Source organism: Brienomyrus brachyistius, chromosome 19 (genome assembly GCF_023856365.1).
Source record: "Brienomyrus brachyistius isolate T26 chromosome 19, BBRACH_0.4, whole genome shotgun sequence".
Lineage (NCBI taxonomy): Eukaryota > Metazoa > Chordata > Actinopteri > Osteoglossiformes > Mormyridae > Brienomyrus > Brienomyrus brachyistius.
Genome location: NC_064551.1, coordinates 21,667,293 through 21,692,234, shown reverse-complemented (window position 1 = coordinate 21,692,234; position 24,942 = coordinate 21,667,293). Strand labels below are relative to the sequence as shown.

The 24,942-nt window shown below is 45.1% G+C and overlaps 1 protein-coding gene across 2 annotated transcripts in view; it reads right to left on the bottom strand.

Annotated features, from left to right (window-relative positions):
• Window positions 1-24,315, bottom strand: part of adgb (androglobin) — a 39,274-nt gene extending 14,959 nt beyond the window's left edge. Inside the window, exons 1-19 of one of the 2 annotated variants that reach the window (XM_048986476.1) lie at window positions 24,013-24,315; window positions 23,171-23,330; window positions 22,608-22,700; window positions 22,016-22,087; window positions 21,491-21,694; window positions 18,569-18,708; window positions 15,519-15,605; window positions 15,224-15,402; window positions 13,311-13,402; window positions 12,887-13,061; window positions 12,461-12,545; window positions 11,508-11,610; window positions 5,245-5,290; window positions 4,291-4,408; window positions 3,893-3,956; window positions 3,441-3,527; window positions 2,948-3,056; window positions 2,388-2,520; window positions 117-231 (exon numbers count right to left, since the gene is read on the bottom strand). In XM_048986476.1, coding sequence (XP_048842433.1) covers window positions 117-231; window positions 2,388-2,520; window positions 2,948-3,056; window positions 3,441-3,527; window positions 3,893-3,956; window positions 4,291-4,408; window positions 5,245-5,290; window positions 11,508-11,610; window positions 12,461-12,545; window positions 12,887-13,061; window positions 13,311-13,402; window positions 15,224-15,402; window positions 15,519-15,605; window positions 18,569-18,708; window positions 21,491-21,694; window positions 22,016-22,087; window positions 22,608-22,700; window positions 23,171-23,330; window positions 24,013-24,092 — 2,142 coding nt within the window. In that variant the 5' untranslated portion in view covers window positions 24,093-24,315. The remainder of the gene's footprint in view (window positions 1-116; window positions 232-2,387; window positions 2,521-2,947; window positions 3,057-3,440; window positions 3,528-3,892; window positions 3,957-4,290; window positions 4,409-5,244; window positions 5,291-11,507; window positions 11,611-12,460; window positions 12,546-12,886; window positions 13,062-13,310; window positions 13,403-15,223; window positions 15,403-15,518; window positions 15,606-18,568; window positions 18,709-21,490; window positions 21,695-22,015; window positions 22,088-22,607; window positions 22,701-23,170; window positions 23,331-24,012) is intronic. The other variant, XM_048986477.1, reaches the window with a different exon arrangement.
• Window positions 24,316-24,942: the final 627 nt, after the last annotated feature.

Here is a 24,942-nt window from a genome sequence, read left to right as displayed (position 1 = left end):
TGCAGCCACAAATTCTTGTCTACTTTGTGGATATCTTTGTTCAGTGTCTGACATCTACAAAAGGAGAATAGGAGTGCTAAGGACGAACAGGTCATATGGGACTTTGGGTCGCTCACCTTGCTCAGGTGTGCCATCACGGCATCCTCATCTTCGCACAGGAACGGCGCTGTGCTACACAGGGCGACGTGATAGGCCAGAGGAGCCTGCATGGTCAGACGCAGCACCCGGCGCCTAACGCGGGGGACGAGTCAGTCATGGGTCACACGCAAAAGGGCATGCCGGCAACATGGGGCAGACGCACGGCAGTGAACGCAGCACTGCCACATGCGAGCCACATCGCGGCTGTCATTAGAGCCTCGTTACTCTGAGCTGTGGCTCTGTGTGCCGAGGTTGGACCTAGGCCGCTGTGCGCGACTGACTGATGTAAGCGAAATAAAGCGATGGCCTACAATGGTGAGAGCACTGCCAATGGCGAGGGCACAGACGATCTGATTAGGGGGCAAAATCGCTGCCATAGACACCGGGAAGCAAAAGGCTAAGTGAAAGATTTCCAGGGAACTGGCTGATTGGCGTGCTAAGGGACGTGGGGGGGAAGCGATACCCACCACGCTGAACTCTATTCATTACTCTGCGTAATTGTAGGCATGTATCTTCTGCCTGACCTCGGAATCTAGGCTTCCTTCTTCTAGGACACAGATCCATTTATAGACGGTCAGCTGTCATGCGTTCTAACGGCTTCGAATCGGCGCACAGTTCGACAGGTCAGCCTTTTATAACCGTTTAGTGCTTCGTTCTGCATTTTAGCAGGAAAAATGGAAATCAATACCTGTCAAAGTATTTAATCAGACCCGCTCGCGCTGGGATAAAAGCCAAACCCTTCGCTGCTTTAATCTCTGACGTGTTTGCAGCCCTCTTTTCTAAATAAGTGTTCTGCGCATGAGATGTGACATGGCAGATGGGAGATCGGAACTTGAAAATGGAGACAGATTCTGGGTGGGTCCGCCGTTGAACCTTTGATCGAAGTGCTTCAGCTTAATTGAACCTTTTTCATCATATAAAAGATCAGACGGAAAGAGGGGAAGGCAGAGAACGGCATTAATATGTTTCTGCCTCAGCACAATGCAGCTGCTCTTTTATATCACTTGGTTTGTCCCTGAAACAGGAAACTGCCTGTTTCACCATAAGTCCTTTGATTGCCAAAAACAATTCCCAACATGCACTGGAAGTGCTGCCTTTGATAGGAACAAGCCTGCAGCAGAGGCAAAGCAACTGTGACAGACTGAGGGAAAGGAAAAGCATGGGTCTCTCAACAACTACTCTTCACACGCAGTCAGCCACAGAATCCAAGCAGAGAACGCACACTGGTTTAAAACGAATGACAGATGAGTGCCATGATTGAAAACAGTAGCCAAGCAATAGGGCATTATGGGAAATGCTGTGCATGTTAAATACCAAGCAGAAAATTAGGAATGAGTGCCAAAACCTCATGAGAATAATTAGCAAGACATAGTCAAGCAAAACCAACTATTCGCCTAAAAGATACAGGCAGACCATTCACCAAGCAGATACGAGGGGACCACTTATCTAACCATACAAGAAGGAAAAAAAAAACCAGTCTGGCACAAGAAGAATAGTCATTAAACCAAAACAAAGGGATACAATCACCAAACCGACACGAGGGGACTAATCACCAAACTTACACCAGGGGACCAATCACCAAAGCGACACTAGGGAACCAATCACCAAGCTGACACGAGGGGACCAATCACCAAACCGACACGAAGGGACCAATCACCAAACTTACACTAGGGGACCAATCGCCAAACCAACACGAGGGGGGCAATCACCAAACTGACACTAGGGAACCAATCACCAAGTCGACACGAGGGGACCAATCACGAAAGCGACACGAGGGGACCAATCACCAAACTTACACCAGGGGACCAATCACCAAAGCGACACTAGGGAACCAACCACCAAGCCGACACGAGGGGACCAATCACCAAACCAACACGAAGGGACCAATCACCAAACTTACACTAGGGGACCAATCGCCAAACCAACACGAGGGGGCCAATCACCAAACTGACACTAGGGAACCAATCACCAAGTCGACACGAGGGGACTAATCGCCAAAGCAACACGAGGGGACCAATCGCCAAACTGACATAAGGGAACCAATCACCAAAGTGTCAAAAGGGGACCAATCACTAAACTGACATGAGAAGACCAATCATCAAACCCTCAAAAGGAAACCAATCACCAAACCAACACAAGGGGACCAATCACCAAACCGATACGAGGTGAACAATCACTAAACTGTCACAAGAGGACCAATCAGCAAATCAGAATGGTGAGAAGGACGACCTGCTGCATGTGACATTTACCCAGGCGGAAGGGATAACAGGGCTGCCTTGGTGGATGTTGTCTGGATGTTCAGGACAGGCAGCTGAAACTGTACGGTCTTCCAGGAGAACGGCCTGGCCAGCAGGAGCCCAGGCTGACATGATGCATACTTCCCTGAAGGGGGATGTTAAGAGGGGAGCGAGGGGGGATGAAAGAAAGAAGAGAAAACCTTGATATTTATAGATAATATGCCCTTGTAATTGCTGGCTTCCAGAAAAAAAACATCATGGAGTGATGCAGTTTACCAAGTTTGTCATGCAAAATAACAGCTAATGCCATGGCCTGAGGAAGGCTTTTTGAAGATCTGCCAAATATTAGCCAAATATTTAGAGTATTTTCCCATAATGCACTGGAACAAATCTAAAGCTGAATGGGCCATTATTACTCTTCACTGAAGGTTCAAAACAGTGTTATCATTTTGTAACTCAGACTGCCCCAAATATTTACCAAATTGTCTTTCACTATTCCATAAGGCAGAGATTGTGCCCTAGACTGCTACTAGATTTGTAGATGCAAAACATTCACCCCAACGCTCCCTTACTTTCATCTGGGGTCCCGCCCCAGTGGGCCAGCAAGGAGAAGCTTATTAAGATTTGGGAAGGCAGCAGACTGTCCACGAGCAGGAAGAGGATCCCCTTGTCATCTGCCGACTGACGCCATTACGTGTGTCACTCACTGGGCTGGCCTTTCATATCAAGCGTTTGAAGTGATGTGGGTGGAGCAGGGAAGTGACAGATGGCTGACACGGCCAAAAGGCATCCGTGAAGCTGTGTCTGGGACTGAACTCCGGCCAATCGCATTTACAATTTCACGGGAAACAAATGTAGAGCGCTTTTCTATTGCACAAACAAGCATTGGCCACTATTAAAAAAATGTTAATACAATACACACAGATTTTATAAATTATGTAAAACAAGCGGTTCTCATCTTGCCGTTGCATATGAATGACCATTCAATGCCAAGACCTAGTGGATCACCAGTAATCATTAATTTGCAAGGCCATGTCTCAAGTATACCGGCGTGCATGTAGCTACCAAAGATGTCGCCTGCGGTTTGACGGGCATGGCTTGAGCGCTGGCCGTTGACAGGCTCGTAGACGACGCCTTGGAGGAAGAGGTGCTCTGATGGAGACAAAACCATTGTGGGTCATTTTGTGGTGTAAGCATCATGTTGGCGCCCTCCCTGAAGCCACTTAGAGGAACCCAGGCTGCTATCACCTTATCAATAATAAATCTGAACAATACTGCAGGATCTTACAGAATGTGAAAACTCTGCAGGACACTGAGCACACTAGCTGGCCTCAGCTTTAATATTCTCTACTTTTGGCTCATCGCTAACAGTCTAAGTTACTGTACAGTATGTCATTCTTCTCTGCGCTCTTTTGCTCTGTCTAGTAAATAAAAGTTCCAAATTAATATTGGGGACTGACTTAAGCTTTACTAAACATCCCAGACACTTTACAAAACAATGTGTGATTGATGATTACCTTAAAACTGGACTTCTCGTAGCGATTAGCGTATGTGTCAGGTTTATGAAATACCAGGAGTGTCCTAAATGGTACACAGAGAAAGAGATTTACTCACATAACAGTAACACATGAGGGGGCACAAATAATGTAGTAGTATAATCTTACTTAATGCATTAATTAACCAAAAACTAAGTATTAGTTAAATTCTGATGCCATGTTCAATCATTAATCAATCATAATTGTTCATGTAATTCATGCAGTTACTATATTTGCTCATGGATTGTACTTGAATAATTATCGAGTTACTTTTACTTTACTCTTCTGAGTTACTTGTGCCCCCTAATGTGAAGTGTTATCCACATAACAAAACATGCGATGGCAGTCTGGTGTGTCACTAACTACAGCACCGGACTTACTGAAAGCACTTGACGAAGTCGTCCAGATCGAGCCAGGTCTCCTGCAGCGTGGCCTCCACTGGGTTCATCCCCTTGGTCCACTTGGGCTTTTCTGCTGTAGATGAAGAATCCTGCAGTTCTGGATTTGAGTGAATTATGACAAAACAGGGGGTGGGGAATGAGGAGGTTCCGTATGAAACACTCAGAAACAAATTCCAACATATCCATCAGCGTGAGGATGCAAATGAGATAGATGCCACAGAACTGATAATCTGGACCAAGCCAAAACACGTGGCTCCCACAAAATGAAAAGGGAAATCGCTGCTGTTGACTCCTAAAATCATTTGCAGGTGTTGCCAAACAATGCCAAAGAGACACACAGAATTTACTTGGATAGCATTTTTAATATAAAAATTTGTAGGCAAAATATTTATTACGTTAAGTTTAAATGAACTTGATGAATGTGTATGTCATGATTGCTGACTGGGGGTAAGGCAAGCAGGCAAGCGAGCGAGCAGGAAACAGGCAAGGAAAGCGAAATCGGGGGAAAACGGGAGTTTAATTGGGACAAGGGCAGGACGGAATACAGGCATCGACAAACATCAATGACAGACAAAGGCATTAGGCAAGACGTGGACTTAAAAGGACAAGACTGGTTGAAAATAATCAGACACAGCTGGGCACGATCGGGAAAGCACACGTGGATAATTAGGGGGCGTGGCACACACGAGGAGCGGACGGGCCGTGTAGGAAATGTACTTAATTATTTATCTGTCTAGCTTAATGAAGACTGAGTGGAATTATGATAATTAAATAGAATGGTGCCGGGTAACTGGCACACAGGCCAGGGTGTGGCCCAGGCTTGTGACCTGTGCTGACTGGGAGAGGTTACAGGCCCTCCAGATCCCAGAAGAGAAGGTGGGTGGATGGCTGGATGTTCCAGGGTGTTATTAAAGAGAACACAGGACCTCTTACCGCTGCTGACATTCTCCTCTCCGCTTCTGACTTCTCCCGCCGTTCCCTGAGAAGCCAAAATGTGGAGAACATGGTCCATGTGCAGGTATTACCACTTATTTCCCCAGAGCGATCTTCTGTCGAAGGTCGCGAGCCCAGCATGTAAACAGGCCACGCTGTTCTGTATGCCGGCAGCTCGTCAGAGTAGAAGGAGGGCCACACAGAACCGCCCGGGGCGAACAGAGATACCACCAGTGTAGGCCGAAACAAACTGACAGCTGGGGGCACATCAAGAAAGCCTGTCAACCCTGATTCACACTAAACGGGTGACCAGCACCTGGGGGCACCTCCAATAATCCATACTGAAGAAAGCAAGGTCTATGCCCTTTCAGAAAGGTATGACACTAACTACAGTACTAAAAGTTGATAAAAGGTTATTTGATAAAACATTTGCAGTAAACTTCTGTGTGTGCATCTGCTATATAGTATGGTATAGTCTCCAAATAATACCACTATATTCTTGAAAGTAAAAAAACATTTTACTATTTTTCTGTTTTTTGTACCGTTCATTTCATAAGGTATGTATGGTATTTGTTATACTGAATTCTCTAAACGCCAAATGCTGCAAATAAAACATTTGCTCCAAAGTTGTAACAATTTCTCATGAAGATGTATTGTGCAGAAGTCTTAGGCAGTCAAGGAAAATGACTTTATATCATCTTCATGTAAAACTACGTTATTATGTTTGAAAATGTGTGTCAGTTTAGCCATTTCAAAATCTCTCCTAAAGTCACCTCAGCATTCGCAGGAGACATCCAGCACACCCATGAATTTTTGACTCAACTCCTACACCACCTCATATGGGTAATCGATACCCATAAGTGATTTAAGTAAATTAATTATGAACTGGTGGTAAAATGTAACAAATACAGAGAATAACTGAGGTGCCTCTGAGGAGAGGTTTTTCTAGCTATCCATCAGTGATGGATATCATATCAGTAATGTTTTAAAGAACAGAAGAAATTTCTGTATTTTTTGTGTTACTCAATTTGCATGTTCTAATATTGAATTGTGTTTTTTGTTCTGAGCAAATATACACTTACAACAACCGAGATAAATAGCTTTGAACATTTCTTTTGTCTGGCCGAGACTTTTTCACAGTACTGCATGCTCGCGAGAAGCACATAACAGTGTATATCACATTGCCACGGCCTTTGGAGGGAAGGCTTGGAAGTGGAAAGTTGAATAGCTTCGCTTTTACATCTATTAATATAATTAACAGAAAAAAACCTTTAAACCTTTCATTACGAAGCAATTACCCAGTTCTGCGATTGGAATATGAATGACAATTACAAGCTCACTCCGTGCTTCCCAAACCGGAGCCTTGGATGACTCACAGGGACCATGAGTCACGTTCAGAGGGGCTGTGAAGATCACGCCGTCTCCCGGAGCTCGCATCTCAGACTTCACTCTGTGTCTGTTGCCATAATAAGCGTTTTCGCTTTGAAAGCTGCACATTGGCCAGGGTTCCATGGACGGATGTACTACCAATCAGTCGGTTCCTTTTCTCTGCTACAGCCGGCGTGCGAAATGGATTTGCTTATGGTCTTCATCGAACAGAATAAAAATATACCTATGCAGTGACTTATCTAACCAACACTTTTTTAATATCTTTCAGTAATGACCTCTTTTCAATGGATTCAAAAATGGCATTTTATTTTAAACTGAAAATCAGACTTGTCATGCACTTGGGTGAATTTTTACTCAATCCTGATTCAGATTCGAACACATGCGACCCAAAAAATCTTCTACCCAAGCCAATAACACACGTGCAGTCCGTATACAGCTTAATGCCCCTACAAACGTTCAACAACTATGTTCAGCAATATCCCAGGCCCCTCCTCCTCCGGTGATCTGCAGGAAGCGGAATCAAACCAGCAATTTTTCAGACACAGGAGTGTTATGCTGAGTCATTTACCAACTTCTGACTAAACACATTAAACATTAGCCAGCTACACATTGTTATCTATGTACTTAAGTTATTGGGGCACATTTTAAAATCAATGATGGTGCACTTGTTCGTTGTAGCTTCCAGTTAGGTAGTTGTAAAAATGATGTGACACCATCATAATCACACCGCATCATGCACATTTAAAGCATAAAATGTTCACAGTGTTTGTATTTCTGAAAAGCAATAAGTTGTTTTTGTAGTGTGGAGAGTGAAATCATATATTGTGTTACGTGGTTCTGTGTGCACTTTACCTTCAGGTACATTGTGTATGTTTAATAAAAAGTTTAATTAAAAAAGCCTTATAATGGAACTTCGTATTGCTTCTAACATATTATTGAGTTCCAGAATCAATTGTAAATGTGTTCAACAGGACGTCACGTTACAGTACAATTAATCATTACTACAGGAAGCAGTGGATTATTTCTAATTCTTAAAAAAAACAACTTATAAATGATCTCAAATAAATTGTTTAGATCTATAGTTTTTAATCTATGGTTTATAAATTCAGATTCATCGTCTGGAATTCAACTTCTGGAGTCAGACTCTGCAACCCAACTATAGTACAGTAGTGGACTCAGCTTCCTGTTGGACTTGCCCCCCAGGTTGGACTCGGACTGAATCTGTCACAGATACGTTATTGACTCGGACTCGACCGAGGTGGACTGGAATGCGACACTGCTGAAAATATATTAAAAGAAGTGTACATATTCATCGCTGCACAAAAAAACAGGTTGCACAAGGCTCATAGCCCATTATGCAGGATCAGTATATTAAAAACTTTACACATCAAGCAATACAGAAGCTTACACTCTATGGGAAGGCAATGGAGAAGTGGAACTCACTTGATCGGAATGACTAACAGCTATATAGGGTATAGGTTTGGTGTTATCAGTTATAGGTCACTAGATAAATCAATTAGAGTAGTATCTCTATGGAACACAGTAGAAGGAGGGAAGAACCATCTTAGCTTTATGAGAAAATTCCATGTCTAACTGAGAAAAAAATCAGTGGATGTGAGTAGTACTGGAAGTGGCTTAAGGGACTAATATCCTGCAGAACCTATTAATTCTTCAAAATTGATTCTCTCTGAACGTTTTATTGTAATGTCATACTGCCCCAAGAAGAACAAGAATGTGCTTGATGTGAGCATGATGCCCAAAGATGCATCCCTGAGCCCAAGAAATGTAAAGCAAATATCTTCCCGGACTACAGCTCCTCCAGAAGAAGGGGTTGACACGCTGGATATGCTGACAGCAACGTACCCCATCGCTGATCATTCGGCTGTGCCGAGGTGTCTGATCGCAGCACTTACAGTATGTTCTCCATATTGAAGCAAACCCGCAGCAAAATAATGGAAAAGTGCGCTCCTTGTACTTCTTGTCACGCTGCAGTTTTGACGCCGGCTACCCTGACCCCCCCACTGCTCCTTCTATTGTTGGGAGCTCAGATCCCAGGTGGGTACAGATGCCAGAAAAGAAAGTGCTAAGTGTCAGCTGTGTCCTCACTACCGTGACAGTAAGTGCAGCACCACACATCGCAAAAGCAAGAGACGTACTGTAGGTACATCAGCAAAAACAAGCGCACACACACCTTCTGTCCATCGTGTGAAGCACACAGCGAGTGCAGTACAAGTGTCATTTAAAAGGGTGAAGTACTTAGCCGAGCGTTTTGGGGATTCGTCTGGACATTTGCACCTGGATGACCAATCAATTACAAAGGAAGGGCTTTCAATTAAGAACATATGTTTTATTAAATTTGACTGTTGGAATAAAAAATTCTTTTATTGTTCTTTGTGAATGGCCAGCTGAAAACACAGCTCTTTTTAAATGACCCACAACAAAATAAGTGAAACTATTTTTCAATGTAATTCAAGGGCTGAGATACTCCAAAAAAAGGCATGTTTTGACATCAAGTTGTTTGCTTGAAAGATATTTTTATCTCGAGCTCACTTTGACAGTCCTCAAAATTATTTTGTACATTCAGCTGTGTTTGGAGAACTAACTGAACCAATTCAGTTCAAGCACCTTGCTCAAGGGTCTAAAAATTCTGCCTGTAACTGCAGGTACAACCTGCAGCACTCTAGTAAAGTACGCCAACCACCTACCACCTAAAAATCAATCGAGTGTTTTTTTTATGCAATTCATGAAACTGTGTTGTATTAATAAACGGCAAACAAAAAACAGGAAGCCCAGGCTCCTAACCCCTTCCATTTAAGCATCATGGTTATGACTGGAAGAGGGGTCTGGGGGGGGGGGGTCAGCTAATTTAAAGGGATGGTGTAGCACTTTTGCCGGTTCGGTGCTGAGATTCAACGCTAAGCAAAACATTCTCATTAAAACCTGATTAACAGGTCGATCTTATTCAGCTTTACTTAAGCTGGAAAAGAGAAAGGGCTTTAGGTTCTGGAAAAAGTGGATCGGCTGACAGACACATAAAAGAAAATCAAGCGCATTTGTCGCGGAACAAAAGATATTCTAGTCACTCCAGACACGTGACCCGAAGCAGCATTTAGTCAACGATTAAATGATGTCACTCACACCGGTGCATGTGTGGCAAGTTATGCAAGAGGGAAATTATTTCTGCCTTTGAATGGGTCGTAATGATGCTCAGGGAGATGAATATACTGATGAGTTATAATCTAATTGTTCTTTTTAAGCTGCCAGAGTACATGACCTTTCCCTTTATATAACCATGTGCTGGATTCTTGGCTTTGACTCACTGGAGGGCCCTGCCCTATTCTGGGGAGATACTCGCAATTAGACATGTCCCCGGGGCCCGGGGTGCTCAGTAGACGGCTGGAGAGACATACGGGCCGGGCGGTTCTGCGCTTGGTGCTACCAGTGCGAGGCGCTCATCGTGGTGCGCGGTGCAGTGGAGAGGGCATAAGAGCACGCATTCTTGGTCACTTTCAGTAGGAGGCGCATGGAGTTAGAATTTGAACCTGAGTCCAGATCTTTGTAGGTTTTGGGGTCCCTGAAGGCAAGTCATACCCTAGAGCAGGGCTATTCAAGTCACAGTCTTCAAGGTCTGGGCACTGCTGATTTTCCAGCCTTCCTTTACCTGTGACTCGGGTGTGAAACCTCTGTGCCCAATCAGTAATTATTAAACTAACTACCTGGGAGAGCTGAAAAAGAGTCCTGGATTTGGAATCAAGGTCCAGATTTGAAGAACCCTGCCCTAGAGCTCACACCCTCAAACCTTAGTGCATATACCCTCAAACCTGAGAGCATATACCAAACCATAGAGCATATACCCTCATACCCTAGAGCACATACCCATACAGTGAGAGCTACTTTTACAAAGAAATTAATCTGTGGAGCTACCGAGTCAAAAAGGGGGGTGGGGGTGGGGGGTAACCCCCGCAATCAATTTTGAAAACCAGGGGGAGTCTCTTGACCGACTGGTAATTACTACCCATGAGTGACACACTTGAGCTTAAGTGCTTGAATACAAAAAAAACCCAACAGCATTAACAGAAACTGTAAAAAAGAGCACAATGTTATTTTCGGTCAGATCTCGCTGCTAAGCTACTACAAACTTCCTTCAGCAGTTTGCTGCCAGTCCCAGTACAGGCACCAGGCAGAGGCCCAGTTCCTCTAATTTATGGATGAGGTGTGGAGGGGGGTTTGTCAGGAGGACATTTAACTGCTCGAATAAAGATCAGTCTCACAATGTTTTACACAAACCAAAATACCCTGCCATTGCATTTTGAATCAAATGAATGCTACCGTCCTTAATTATTCTGCCGAACGTACAGTGTAAGTGAAGGTTTATCTTCCCTTTGGAAAACATTCTCAAATATGTGCTGCTACTATGAACCTCCAGGTAGCAGTAAATTGGTCTAATTTAAGTCTAAGTAATTCACTTAATCTTAGCTACAGTGAAGATGTTCCTGAGAAACAAGCTCTGTGACCAAACGGCGAGCCGGCCTGCAGAATACATGCATCCAAAGGAAATTCCTTCAAACCGCAAGAGGAAACCATACAGGTCCATATTTAGGAGGGAGCACAGATGACCTGCGAGGCGCAGCAGCCCCCCGTCAGAGAGAGCTGTGTAATTCCATAATAAAATGCCCTCTTAGTAGCAGCGATGTGACAGAGAGTGTATCTTAACACTGACTGATCTGGCAGTGAATCTGGCACACGTCTCCAGGGAGAATGGTGGTAAGTTGCAATTTCACATTTTTTATCTCTCCAGAAAGCCATCTCTAAAAATTAGGCCAAGCAATGTGTGCCTCCCCCCTTCCCCCACACTCAGTCCCTAGCCCACCCACCTCCATGGTGTCCGATGTACCGGCAACCCCCACGTGTGGGAGGTCTTGATCCTCTTGCTCCTCCTGTTCGGTGAAGGATGCGAGGGTGGAGCTGCAGCTGCGTCTGCCATGGGGTGCAGTAGAGGTGGGTTAGGAGTTGGGGTGCGGTTTAAGGTTAGGCAGCAGAGGAGGTGGGGTTAGGAGATGGGGTACAGTATAGGAGTAGGCAGCAGAGGAGGTGGGGTTAGGAGATGGGGTACAGTATAGGAGTAGGCAGCAGAGGAGGTGGGGTTAGGAGATGGGGTACAGTATAGGGGTAGGCAGCAGAGGAGGTGGGGTTAGGAGATGGGGTACAGTATAGGCTTAGGCAGCAGAGGAGGTGGGGTTAGGAGTTGGGGTACAGTATAGGGATAGGCAGCAGAGGAGGTGGGGTTAGGAGTTGGGGTACAGTATAGGGGTAGGCAGCAGAGGAGGTGGGGTTAGGAGATGGGGTACAGTATAGGCTTAGGCAGCAGAGGAGGTGGAGTTAGGAGTTGGGGTACAGTATAGGGGTAGGCAGCAGAGGAGGTGGGGTTAGGAGTTGGGGTACAGTATAGGCTTAGGCAGCAGAGGAGGTGGGGTTAGGAGTTGGGGTACAGTATAGGCTTAGGCAGCAGAGGAGGTGGGGTTAGGAGTTGGGGTACAGTATAGGGGTAGGCAGCAGAGGAGGTGGGGTTAGGAGTTGGGGTACAGTATAGGCTTAGGCAGCAGAGGAGGTGGGGTTAGGAGTTTAGAGACAGAATAAGAGCTAGGAGAATGGCCTTCATGTTGTGATTCTCAATTCTCATAAACTGAAATAAGGGAATATTTCGCTGGAGCATTTCAGCAGGACCACCCCCACCCCCACCCCCCCCCAACCTACACCTGAGCTGGCAGCCTTAGGTTATAAGTCTACCAAAAACAGTAAAAAAAAAAAACAAACACTGTGTACTTACACCTCTGGATTACCGACTGCTGTTAGTCTATTCAGAAAGGGGCTTGAGATCTCAATGAACCGATCAGGTTTCAGATCGGGCGTTTCTGTGGAAACAAGCAGCGTCCAAACTAATCACATGACAGAAATAACACTGCATTCTAAACTGGGTACATATTTAAGGTATGCTAATGAGGAAGGCTACAAGTGCTGTCGCTCATTTCTGCGAAGAAACACCAGTCCAACCGGCAGATGTACACTGGCAACCGACTTCTGATACAAAATGAACGTCCGCTTTAGAGTTAGATGAAGCACCGAAATGTTTCACATAGTTTTAGAAACCACATTCTGATTCTGATCTCTTACGGAACAAGTTACGAGCTGTGGCAAGATGGCATTAACGGTGTGCCTGCCGTTCGGCGACGCTGATGGAGCTGAAACCCGTCACCTTTGGGCTCGTCGGTTGGCATCATCTGCTTCCTCAGCCGCACAAGCTTCCATCGTGGAATAGGTGGAGGTTTGGGTGGGGTGATAAGGGGACAGGCCCTCGTCCTGTTCACCAGCACTGTGTGGCTGTGCAACTGGGACAGACCGCATCGCCTCAGCTTTTCCGAGGAGTCTGCCTGAGAAGATGGACCCATGATACCTTGTGAGGTTACAATGCTCATATCACATGAAAGCTAAACAGAGGCTGCCTACCTGAAGGAACACAGTGTGCCGAATTAAATTTCGATTCAACAGCCATATCAGCACTAGCAGTGTTCCTAAATGGGTCCAATACGCTATAACCCACAGTAGATAGGTATGCCTGTTCATGAGGGACTGCAAATAGAACGTCATCAGAAAGAGAGAGTATATAAGCCGTGCCATACCATCTGCCCCAATACTGAAGTCTTCTCCAGCAGGTACTGTGGCTGGTAGCTGGCACACACCACTATCTGTGGTACTGCTGCTTGTGTGCCTGCTAAAAGGTTATTAGAAGGCAGAGGGTCAGGTGCCTAGATATGGCAACTGAAAGATTGAGGGTTCAAGATCCATTGTCATTTTGATGCAGGTACTTATACAGGATAAAGCAAATGGATTACAGTAGGTATAGAATAAGATAAATCAGCAGGGATTTAAAAAAAAAAAAAAAAAACAGTTATTTTCCCCGACTGTAAGAATTGTCCCAATCAAAGTACATACTGACCTCTCATCTCCCTAATTGGATAAGTTTTATTGTGATGGTGACAAAACAGCAAAGCAAAATCAATTTAGAAACAATTATGATAAAATAAACTGGTGAAGGCAGTATTCATTTCCATGACAACAGGAATTCTGGCCATAAATATCCCTTCCTTCATCTTAACAACATGCCACTAAATGATACAGGAATTAATTAAATGGCCGTGTGACCAAGTATTTTCCATTCCAGTCTCAGGAGTGTGCAGTTGTACCCTTGAATGACATACTTAAATTGAGTTACTGAATTGTAACAAATTAGATTAAGGCAGTGTTATAAAAAAGGACTCTTATATTAGTCTCAAATCAATTTTTTTAAGATTTAATTTTTTAATCATCGTTAACCATGCCGGTTGATTTTTATTCAAGGCTTATGGAATTCTAAGCCAATTTTATATAATACGTCATATCACTTCAAATTAAATTATATTTCATAATAATCTGGATTTTCTCACGCCTCAGTCCACTACTCCTGTCACATTTCTCACGCAATTCATTAAATGAGCGGCCATAGCTCTTCTACACAGCAGACTGAGCTGACGGCTTAGGTGGTCTGTGCTCTCCTCGGCGCGCGCCACGGACTCACTTAAGGCAGGGGAGACAGTTGGAGGGCTGCCCCTTCATTACACCGGAACTCAGGCATGAGGTCTGAAGGGTGACATCTCTCTCCAGATGGACTGTGAGATGACACCCCTGCAGGGTGCAGAGACACTCCTGCTGCACGCGGGACAGGTGTAGCTCAAAGCTCCCCGCCCACCCCCCCACTCTAAACACAGAATGGTTTTTCATCCTATACTATATGAGATGAGAATTAATAATACATATAACATGTGTAATGATGAGGCATTTTATGCATATAAAATAAAACAGCTATATTTCACCTCTGCAGAGATCTGCCTGAACGTGTGCATGACCATGTGGCTCACCTGCCTTTTCCCCTGCTTCTGAAAGACTAGCTAGCATGGCCCGACTTTCTATCCAAAACCCAAAAAGGTTTGCCTTTTCCCTGTCAGTCATCATTTTTATCTGAAATCCTCAGCGATACTGTTGGCACGTAACTGTCATTAACTGCAGGGGAGCCTTTGGCTGAGGCCACCCTTCGAGGAAGGAGACATTAACAAGGACTAAAGACACCCAGGGGTTAATGAGCAGGCCATACTGCCAACGCCTGGAACACAAGCAGGTGGAATACGGGCCTAAAGATGTGAGCACACCGTTCCAGGCCAGGCCATTTCGGACTGCCATGGGGCTGACTGGTGCATCTGGTAGTGTCAGGCTATACAAGGTGTGTCCAAGGTGATTCATTGGAAAATATAATGGATATCTGACATTGATATTGCTTTCAATGAATTAAATACTGTGAATAGTTTAATACTATGGTTTGATAAACCCCAGACAATCAGGTCAGCCCAATCTAGAAAATAATCTTGTTTTTGTAGATTTTATTTTAAGTACATAAGAAATTTACAAATGAGAGGAGGCCGTTCGGCCCATGAAGCGCGTTTGGGGAGAACTCATCTAATAGCCCAGAGCTGCACACACGCCATGTGGTCCAGTCACCCACCTCCCAATGCGTCTGAGCCTCTGTTTTCCGTGGGTGACTGGCTCTGGTGCTCACTCTGCGTGGAGCTCCGCCTCCCAGCCGCCTCCTTCAGCGACGGAGCCTCCTCTGGCCACTCTGCATGCTGAAACTTTGGGATGCTCTCCGTCAGGAATTCCCACAATTTACTGAGGTACCTAGTCCTGTAAGGTCATAATCACGTTTGGTCAAATGTTTTCCATGGCACCTCCCGGCCCCTATGGTACGGACGATGGCAAAGCATTCCCAGGAAGCAAAGACAAGTGGCGAGGAGGCTCACTGCAGCGGGATGAACTCTGGGAGCCAGCCAGTGAGCGTGTGCACGATGCTGAAGTCCTCCATCTCCCGGGCCTGGCCTGGGCCCACTCTGGGAAAGGTCACAGCGGACACGCACAGAAAAGGTGCTTTAATTAAATGCCACCTAATGTGCTCATGGAGAGCAAAACCAGGACTACACGGCACTTGAGAAAAGCTCCTATACAAAAAAAAAGAATTGAAGTAATTAACAGTAAACAACTTTTTGTAAATTTTGCCTCAGTGTAAATGGGGTATTAAAAATAGCAATACATAATATACAAATGAAACTGCACAAAGACATAAAAAAGACAAGAGCAGCACCCTACAGTAACTTGCCACTGTGATCCTGCATGCAGATGGCCATACTGCACATAATCTGCAGCTTTGCACACGTTCCGTCTCCCCTTCGTTCACAGCTTGGGCCTGCCTGCAGGAGAGCGAGGCCTGCTCTGCACATGCACCGCGAGTTAATGGAACGTAGCTCATTACGCTTAATCTAAGCAGGCCTTCTCGCCCGCAGTCAGCCCAGCAAATTCCACCGAGTTATAGCGGCACTCCACCCATAGTTCAGCAGCGCGCTGCTAGAAAAATATGATTTCTTGTTATTTCCGTCTGAACCATGGCTACGTGATGTAGAAATGGTTCACCTGGGACCAGGCCCATTTGGATACTGGGAGAAACCTCCTGTTTTCCACTCAGCCTCTGCTATCATGATCTTCAGAATGACCTGACGCAGCTGTTTATAATCCCAGGGAAGTCTTCAGCACCTCCACTGTTCCGCTGCCCCTCCCTCACATTTCCAGCCTGCTGCAGACGATTTCACACCTTATTTCCAAAAGATGGCTGCATCCTCTGCAAGCAGGTTTAGTGACTCACCTCCTCGGACTCTAAGTTCTCCTGCAGTGCAGAAATGTCTAGACGTCCTACCGACCATCTCACTCGACCACCTCGCATTTATTCCTTCCCTGCTTGATCTCTTTTTTTTGCTGCCACCTTAAGTATTTTCCCAGGCTTTAAAAAAAATAGAGGGACCAGCCCCCCTACACAGTACAGAAATACAGACAGGCATCTCTGTGCTTTTTCTCTAGAATGAGTCAAATATGTACCCTTTTTGCCCAGAATGACCCCATGAACCACCTCTGATCACGATTCAAGATCAGACACTCAACGAAATGTTTCCAAGGATCTCCACTCTACAAAAGCACCTTCACATGATTACATTACATTTTACATTCATCATTTGCATTTATTCCCCCGCCCTTGACCAGTATAAGTGGATGGATGGGTGGATTTCATATTTATTTATTTAACAGACACTTTTGTGCTAAGTGACGTATAAATGAGAAAAGACCAGCAAATCCTCCTAGGATCACTAAATGATAAACGGCAAATCCTTCATTTGTCATTTGGAGGAGCATGAGTACAGTACTCTGGAATTCTTCTCTTTGCCTACCTCATATTGCTCTCCACTGCTTACAGGGTTACAGTGCAGGGTCAATCAAAGTGCCTCGCCCCTGGAGCTGGGGGCTAAGGGCCTCACTCAACGTCCCACAGTCATGTGACTGTTCATCCCTAACCAACCTAATAACCGGAGGCACTGTACCGGCTGGGTCTGGTGTACCACTCGGCAGGCCCTGCCAGACTCCCTCTCTGCGCTGGAAAACCCACACCTGCAATCCCAAAAACACACGGGTCTATTGTGTCTTTCTGACGCCATCATCTCTGCTACTGACCTCAAGCTGTGTCAATCAATACCAGCATGACGTCACGTGAAAAAACAACTGTGGCCTGTACAGCACAAAATTACATGGCAAAAGTGTCTGCTTCATCCAACCGTAACGCTGACTATTTAGCTGTTGGTCCAAGTTAAGGCACCATCTCATCTACCTAGTGGGGACGACCAGCATACACCGTTGTACTTTGTCTGACCTCCTGGTTGGACCTGCAGGAGGCCCCATCGTACCTCGCATACACCTGCTGCATGCACTGGTTTAACATCCCAAAACATTCGCATTTCTCTCCCGATTCCCTGGCTACCATACGGAACGCTGGGTACTGACATACAAGCCATGAAAGACTAAATGAAATGCAAGGCTCTTTAGCCTGTCTAAATGCATCCTGGGAGATATCTAAAGAGTTACGTATTTCATAATCCGTCAGCATTCAATGTTTGTGGTTTACGGCAACACATATGTCTACGGCCAGCTGTTCCCCATGTGAATAAGTGAAGACAATTTAATCAAAAGCAGTTTCATTAGTTTATCATTTTACTGCCTATATTGTATTTAACTGTGTCTATCTCTAGCATCTCTAGTTTTGGCTATGGATAAGAGGGAATAATCTATTTTAAAACAGCCACATTGTATTTTTTACAGTGCAATACCATAATGTATTTTACAACCTCACACCCCATAAAAAAAACGTAAAATAACCTATGGGCCACATACTGTACATGTATTTTTGAGCTTAGTCTGTGGTCTAATGCATGGATTACTGTACTATGCGCTGACTGGTAAGTGATTTAGAAGGATACCATCTTCAAAAACCCAAACACAGGAGGTTTACTGTGATGTGTACATAGTGACATAGGCCTGAAACAAGAAAGCCCTTCATTCCCTGAAATTTCCACCTCTGGTTGTAGGGGGTCCGGAGCCTATCCCGGAGGCTACGGGCACAAGGCAGGGGACAACCAAGGATGGGGTGCCAACCCATCGCAGGGCACACTCACATACCATTCACTCAGATATGCACACCTAGAGGTAATCTGGTAACTACAATTAACCTCAGCGTGTTTTTGGACTGTGGGGGGGGGGGGGGGGGGGGGGACTGGAGTACCTGGAGGAAATCCCACGACGACATGGGGAGAGCATGCAAAGTCCACATGGTGGAAACCCTGGTCCCAGAGGTGTGAAACAACAGCACTACCCACTAAGCCACCATACAGCCCCATACAATTTTTATAAGTTGAATATAAAAATGAACAGTCTTCAACGAAATGAATGGAACTGGCATGTGTCGGGGCCACAGACTCACTCGGTATTCGCCAGCTTGATAATGCCTTTAGCCAGGAGCATCGGCCACAGCTGGAAATGCACGGTGCTGGCGGGGAGCAGCAGCCTGTTTTCCTCATCAAAGGGAAGCAGGTCATCCACGGTGATCTTTCTCCAGCAGCCCTAAGGAGCAGTGATGCTTTCACAGGCTGACCCATTTGCCCTTTCATTACATAATAACAACTGTGAATTACTAGATATCCGTTTTGGGTTAAACCTCAAACTACACTCGGTAGATATATAAGCGAATGATTTAACACAGTGTTTCCTGCATTCTTCAAATGACACTTAAACCATTTAAAACTTTGGTTTAATAAAAACAAGTCTTTTGCTAAAATACGTTACGTTGTATATACATTACATACTCTGGTTTAGTCCAATTTAATATGAGCAAGAAGTTCTAGCTTCGCAGATAACATAGCTGTAGACTTTGCACTCCACTGGTGGTACTCTGAGTACCATAATAGCTGTGTATTATAACCATTGAATTCTTATATGTTAGTGACAGAACCTGAAATGTTCTGTGGGAGCAAAGACAATCGCAGCCGACTAAAAACAGAAAAACAACCTCAGTCTTCCTCTCAATTTTATTGACCCGAAGGCCTAAGGAGTGATGGATCTCCATCCCAAAATTTCACGCCATATTCCAGAAGCAGCTGCACCATCTCCAAGGCTTCCATCCATCAAACTGCAACCCTCTATTCTGGATGTCGTAGGCGCTCTCGCTACATTAGGTCCCCGACTCTTCCTCGGTTTTAAGACACGAGTTCTAATTTTGGGGGGCTGCTCCCCAGCTGCGTGTCGCCTCAGCAGAGCCCATGCTGTGGAGAAGCTCCGACTGTTAGCGGCAGCTAATTGCCATTAGCAGCAGGTAGCATAACCCAGCGCTGCAAGCAAGAGAAACAGCTGCAACTCAAATTGCCGTCAAGGTGTCTCCTGCAGGAAGCCCAGGTCTACGCTGTAATGAGAAATCGAGCCTGCTCGAACCCGAGTCAGAAATCCATGGGGACTCCTCTGCTCACGGGCAAATGCATGCTGTAACAGGGGGAATCATATGCAGGGACAGGCTGATCCTAGTCATCTGGAGCTTCTGCTTATCTATGTTGTCAGAATGGGCAAAGAAGCAGAGGTTGACACTACCTGCATTTAAATTACCATGGTAGGGGTTTATTCTTGGTAAATTACACTTAAGCAATATATAGCTTATATCGTCAGAGGCTGGTATTGTTCAGCTAGCTTAATTTTAGATGTTTCCAGGCAAATGTTATGATCAAATTGTACATATGTATATGAGCTATGCGATACATACAGCACAAAAGTAGATGACTGCCCTACCCATGAAGGCCGTGGGCAAACCCCAATCACCGCTCGTCATAACTGTCTATTTATGACAGCACATTGGCCGCTGGACAAAAAAAAAATGAATGTGTGCGGTTTGAAGGTGTGTCCTATTATGCATAGCTCTGAGCAACCCGCTGCATAAATCACATGCCATCCTGACTTCATGGCTGATACACTTGGGAGTATTTTATAAAGTACCCATGTCACCAATCTTGCCTTGGAGCATGACCACAAATCAACCTCCTTAGCAAATTCGTGGTTAAAAAAAAAAAACAAAAAAACACGGAGACATAATGTAAGATGCATCATTGATGACATACTATGAAAAAAAAGGAGTTTCACAAGAGTAATTTAAATATATCTGCCTTTTTCAAAGTGATAAGGCTTTAATAAACTGTCAAGATTAAAAGCAGAATGTCACTAAAACCAACTTGGGTGGAAGCTAGAGAATATACTGTCAAAATCTTCCTAGTTTATTGAGAGAAAACACTACATGGAAAGCGAAAAGGCTGAATATATGTTACACCAACCCAGATCTGCTCCTGTACTTAGTTCTTCTAATAAGCACAGCATTATGATCACTAGTTTTGGAGCTAATTGTGTTCATATCAAGTCTGAATTACATTCTTCCATCTATCTTGTCTAATCACTTATCTGGTATAGGGTTGGAGTGAGGTGAACCTGCAACTGGGCTGGAAAATGACCCACAGAGCTTTTTACAAACACCGGTTCACATAATCACATGGTTTTGAACTATGGGAGTTAATCGTAGCAAAAATCCAGAGAGGAGCCTGACCAGTAAAATGAGATAACATTGGTATAAAGAGAGAGGTGTTGCTATGGATGGGATAATATGGGTGGCACTGAGCAGTGAGCTGAGGGCTGTGCTGATTGGCTCAGAAAACTGAGCTGATTGGCTGAGACAAAATTAGGACAAAGTCAGAGGAAACGGCAAAGTAAGGAGGTAAAACTGCAGAGAAGTTCAAGTAAGATTTTCAGCTGCGCTTACCAGACATTAGAATGGTAGAGCTAGATTCCTCCTATATTTTAAACATAGCTCGGAATAACAGTGCATTTTAATGCATTCTGCACATATTTTGAATTTCCCCTCATAAGTAAGACCCTTCTCCCTTGTTGCATCAATCCAGTAATCCTTAGATTATAGGCAGGGCAAAAAGCTCAGTCCCCAGTCGGCAGTGCCAAGCTTCCGTCGGATAATCAGTCGTGCTGCTCAGTTTATTAGCCTACAAACCGGGCTCAGGGCTCCAATCGCTAAGGTGTTTATTAGAAGTCCCACTACCCAGGCCCGCTGCGGTGCAAATTGGACATTTGGGGGTTGCGCTTTCCTCTACCACCCCCCAACAACCCAACATGAGACCGCTCAGAAAAGCATGACAGAGAAGATGCCTCCACAAGCTGCCTTTCTTAAAAGATGCTAGCTTACAGTCAATTATGTTTAGCTGCAACAGGGTTAGGGACGGCAGTGAACATCTAAGAAAGAAACTGATAAATTACAGGCTTCAGCAGAAGGATTTGGCTAAAAGAACCGCAGGCCGGGGCTCACCATCCAGAAGAGTCGAACCACGTACTTCCCGTAGGGGTTGTAGAGGGGCATGTGGCCTTTGGATGCCTTGCAGAGAGAGTAGATGTGTTCCCACGGGCTCCATGCATGGTCACGGGGCTCTGGTGAATCCCACTCGCCCTCTTTGGCATCTCTGCTGCAGACTTTCCACACGATGTAGATTTCGCTGATTATCCGCCTTATGAGCTTTGAGGGAAAATACGTCAAAGTCCACCAAAGTTTGACATGGCAAGATGAGGGAATAAAATTAAGACAGAGGCAACTGAGGCCAGATGACATTATTGCGCATTGTGGCTAAGCGACACTAACTGCAGTCATCATGCACAAGTGGACACATTGTTGAGCTGAACCAGACTGTAACATCAGCAGAGCTGCGTCTCAGGGGTATTAAACCAACTGACTGCATGAGAGCCTAAAAAAACAAGGTAAAGCAGGTGTGCTGACATCCATAGGGCACCAGACGAGGAATAACTATACCGTGTGTGATTCTAAGGAGGCAGAGCTCACCTCGCTGCACAGCAAATGCTCGTTGGCGGACGTGATGTCAAAGGTGGATTCATTCTCCACCACGACAGGTGGCTGGAATGAAAGGGTTTAAACGTTTTTAAACGCACTGTCAATTTTAACAGGCCTACCTACATACTTAAGAAATTAAGTAGCACCCATTTGCATCCAACTGCTTAGTATGGTCAGTGTGGGGGCGGGGGGGGGGGGGGGGGGGGGGAGAGAGCCTATCCAAGACTGCATAGGGTACAAGTCCCCTGGATGGGACTGCACATACACACACATAACTCGTAGCTAACGTAGATTGTCAGGGAGTCCCTGAGGACTGGGTTGGGAAACACTGACTTGAAGACACCAAGTAGCCTAGCTACAATATCATGGATGGATTGTTGGATGAAAACAGGGTACAGGAAGAAAACCCACATAACACGGAGAGAACATGCAAACTCCATGCACAGAGTGAAGATGTAGTTCTACCTCCAAGCCTGGTGGTGTGAGGTCACAGATATAATCACTGAGGTGTAATGCAGTCCTAAATTTGGAGCTGCCTCACAGACTGCCCTTTCGTTTTGAGACGCCTGTTTAAGGACTCCACCTTGGGGGCAATGAAGTCGAGCGGGCGGATCCAGGAGCAGACCTTCAGGGATCCGGGCAGCTCGATCTTCCCCTCGGGGTCCTCGAAGACGGGCTGCGAGGTAAACATTCAGTGTCACGGCTGCTGCAAAGCACTGGCTTGTTTTAGACACATCTGCTCATCCACTAGGAAGCAGTAAACAACCCAGTCCTCGGGGGAACCCCAGACAGTCCACATTTTTGTTCCCTCCCAGCTCCCAGCCAATCAGAAACACCGAATAGCTGGTACAGGTGCGCTGGGAGCTGAGAGGAAGCAAAAACGTGGATTGCTGTGGTTCCCCAAGGACTGGGTAGGGAAACGCTGCAGTTGGCAGTGGGAGGGGTGGGTTGTTTATAAGCTACTTCAATTTTTTCCCATGTATGTCTATAAGCAGAAGCATGAAGGGCGATTTCAGTCATGAAAACACAAGCGAAAGACTATATATGTTACATCTCTGTAATCTACATTCATAGAAGAGTTTACAAAAAGAAGACATTATGCATTGTTGAGCTTTCATGCAATTTAGGTCGAGGGTTGTTACTCGCCAGAGATGGACTTTTCCCTGCCTTTCCATCTCTGGAGCCCTTGGTACTATCCCACTTCTCCAAATTGATCTCGGCGTCATTCCACTCGGGCCAGACCGAACACCGACCCTTTCGGGGCTCCCCTGATCCCTCGGAGGCGCTGGCCAGCAGCGACGATGCTCTGTTAGCACCCGGAACAAATCAGATTCAGAAAATAACACACCGGGAGTCTACATCTACATTTTATATAAGGGCATTTAGTGCAGCACTAAATTCAATGCACTCATGCAAGAAATCTTACGGTGCATCTATACTATTCTTTCATAAACCTAAAATTAGTTACATCAAAATCGTTGGGGTGGTTTACAAGCCCTACAGACTATTTTTAAGGTAATAAAATGTTACACACATGTAAAAACGTGTGCAGACTTCACACGAACTTTTCGAACTTTTCACTCCAGCCTGATGACCTAAGTTGGCAACCCGGACAGCAAGTCTCATTAAATCGCGGAAGCCCCAACGAACTTTCATCCGTAACTATCCTATTGGCTACCAGTTCAACATTTATTTTCCAGGTGAGACGCACCTGGCGATGATGAAATCGTTTGAGGTGCTATTAATGTGCACATTTATTATACATGTTTATCCATACAGTCAAAGCTCAACTGGGATGTTACGAACAGCTTTTTCAATCTCAGTTAACTCCAACTGCACTGCTGTAAAACAGTTCCCGTACTAATGACGGCTCTTAACTGACTGTTCTTTTGGTGTAGTCTAAGTAACCCGCAGTAAACTACTAGTTACTATAACACGTTCACAGAGTTTCTCGGGTAACCAGGCAGGCACCTGCGGGTCTCGCTTACTCTTTAAACGACGCCAGGCCTTGGGATGAAGCCACTCGACTGGAAGAGTTCTCTCTTTTCTTTGTAGCTGCTCTCGACATTGTTTGAATACGCTAACAATTATAAGACATATACCCACAATATTAAAAATGAACTTGGCGGTCGCTCGAACTCGACCCGAAAGCCTCCCGAAAACAGTAAGTTTCCCTCGTTGCTAAGCAACGGCATCAAACGCTCGGCTGGAGCTTCCTGGGTCCCGCCGCCCTACGCGTGTCAGGTCAGCCAGGAGAGGCTGGGCATCTCGCCGGGGCTTCAGGTGCTGAAAAGCTAGGTTAACGACAGAAAAAATAATGAAGCTTGTAGAAGCAAGACAGTCTAAACAAGAGATCAGAGTGAGTTACATATTTGTAAAAAACATGTGAGAGCAAGCATCGCTTAAATAACGTACGTATCGGGTTTCAAAAATGTTTTTTGCTTCTTAATGCTGGCAATCTAGTGTAAATGATACTTGGAGGACATTAAGGTCAAATGCATCTGCCCCCCTAATAGAATAACTGACCCCAGTCTCCCCTCCCCAGTTTAAATGGTGAACTGCCACTGGCATCTTGTGTTGGGTTTATCATCTGTCCGCCTTTGGGTCAGATGATCGACACGAGGTCTATTTTGCCTTTTGCGATTTTAAAACAATAAAACATAAAGACCACATTTTAAATGTCGCAATTAAAATTTTGCACCTCCTGTCCTGTAGCCTGAAAATAGGCTGATCCATCACATGATGCGAAGAACGTTAAACCAAATATTGAGGTCTTATGATACGACAAGAAATACTTCCATCTATCGAAACGTAAATATTCTAGTGCATGAGTTATTAGTTACAAATTTTTATCCTATGACAGTTAAAGAAAAATGAGCGTGCGGTTTATTTGTTTACAATCAGTCGATCCGCAATGT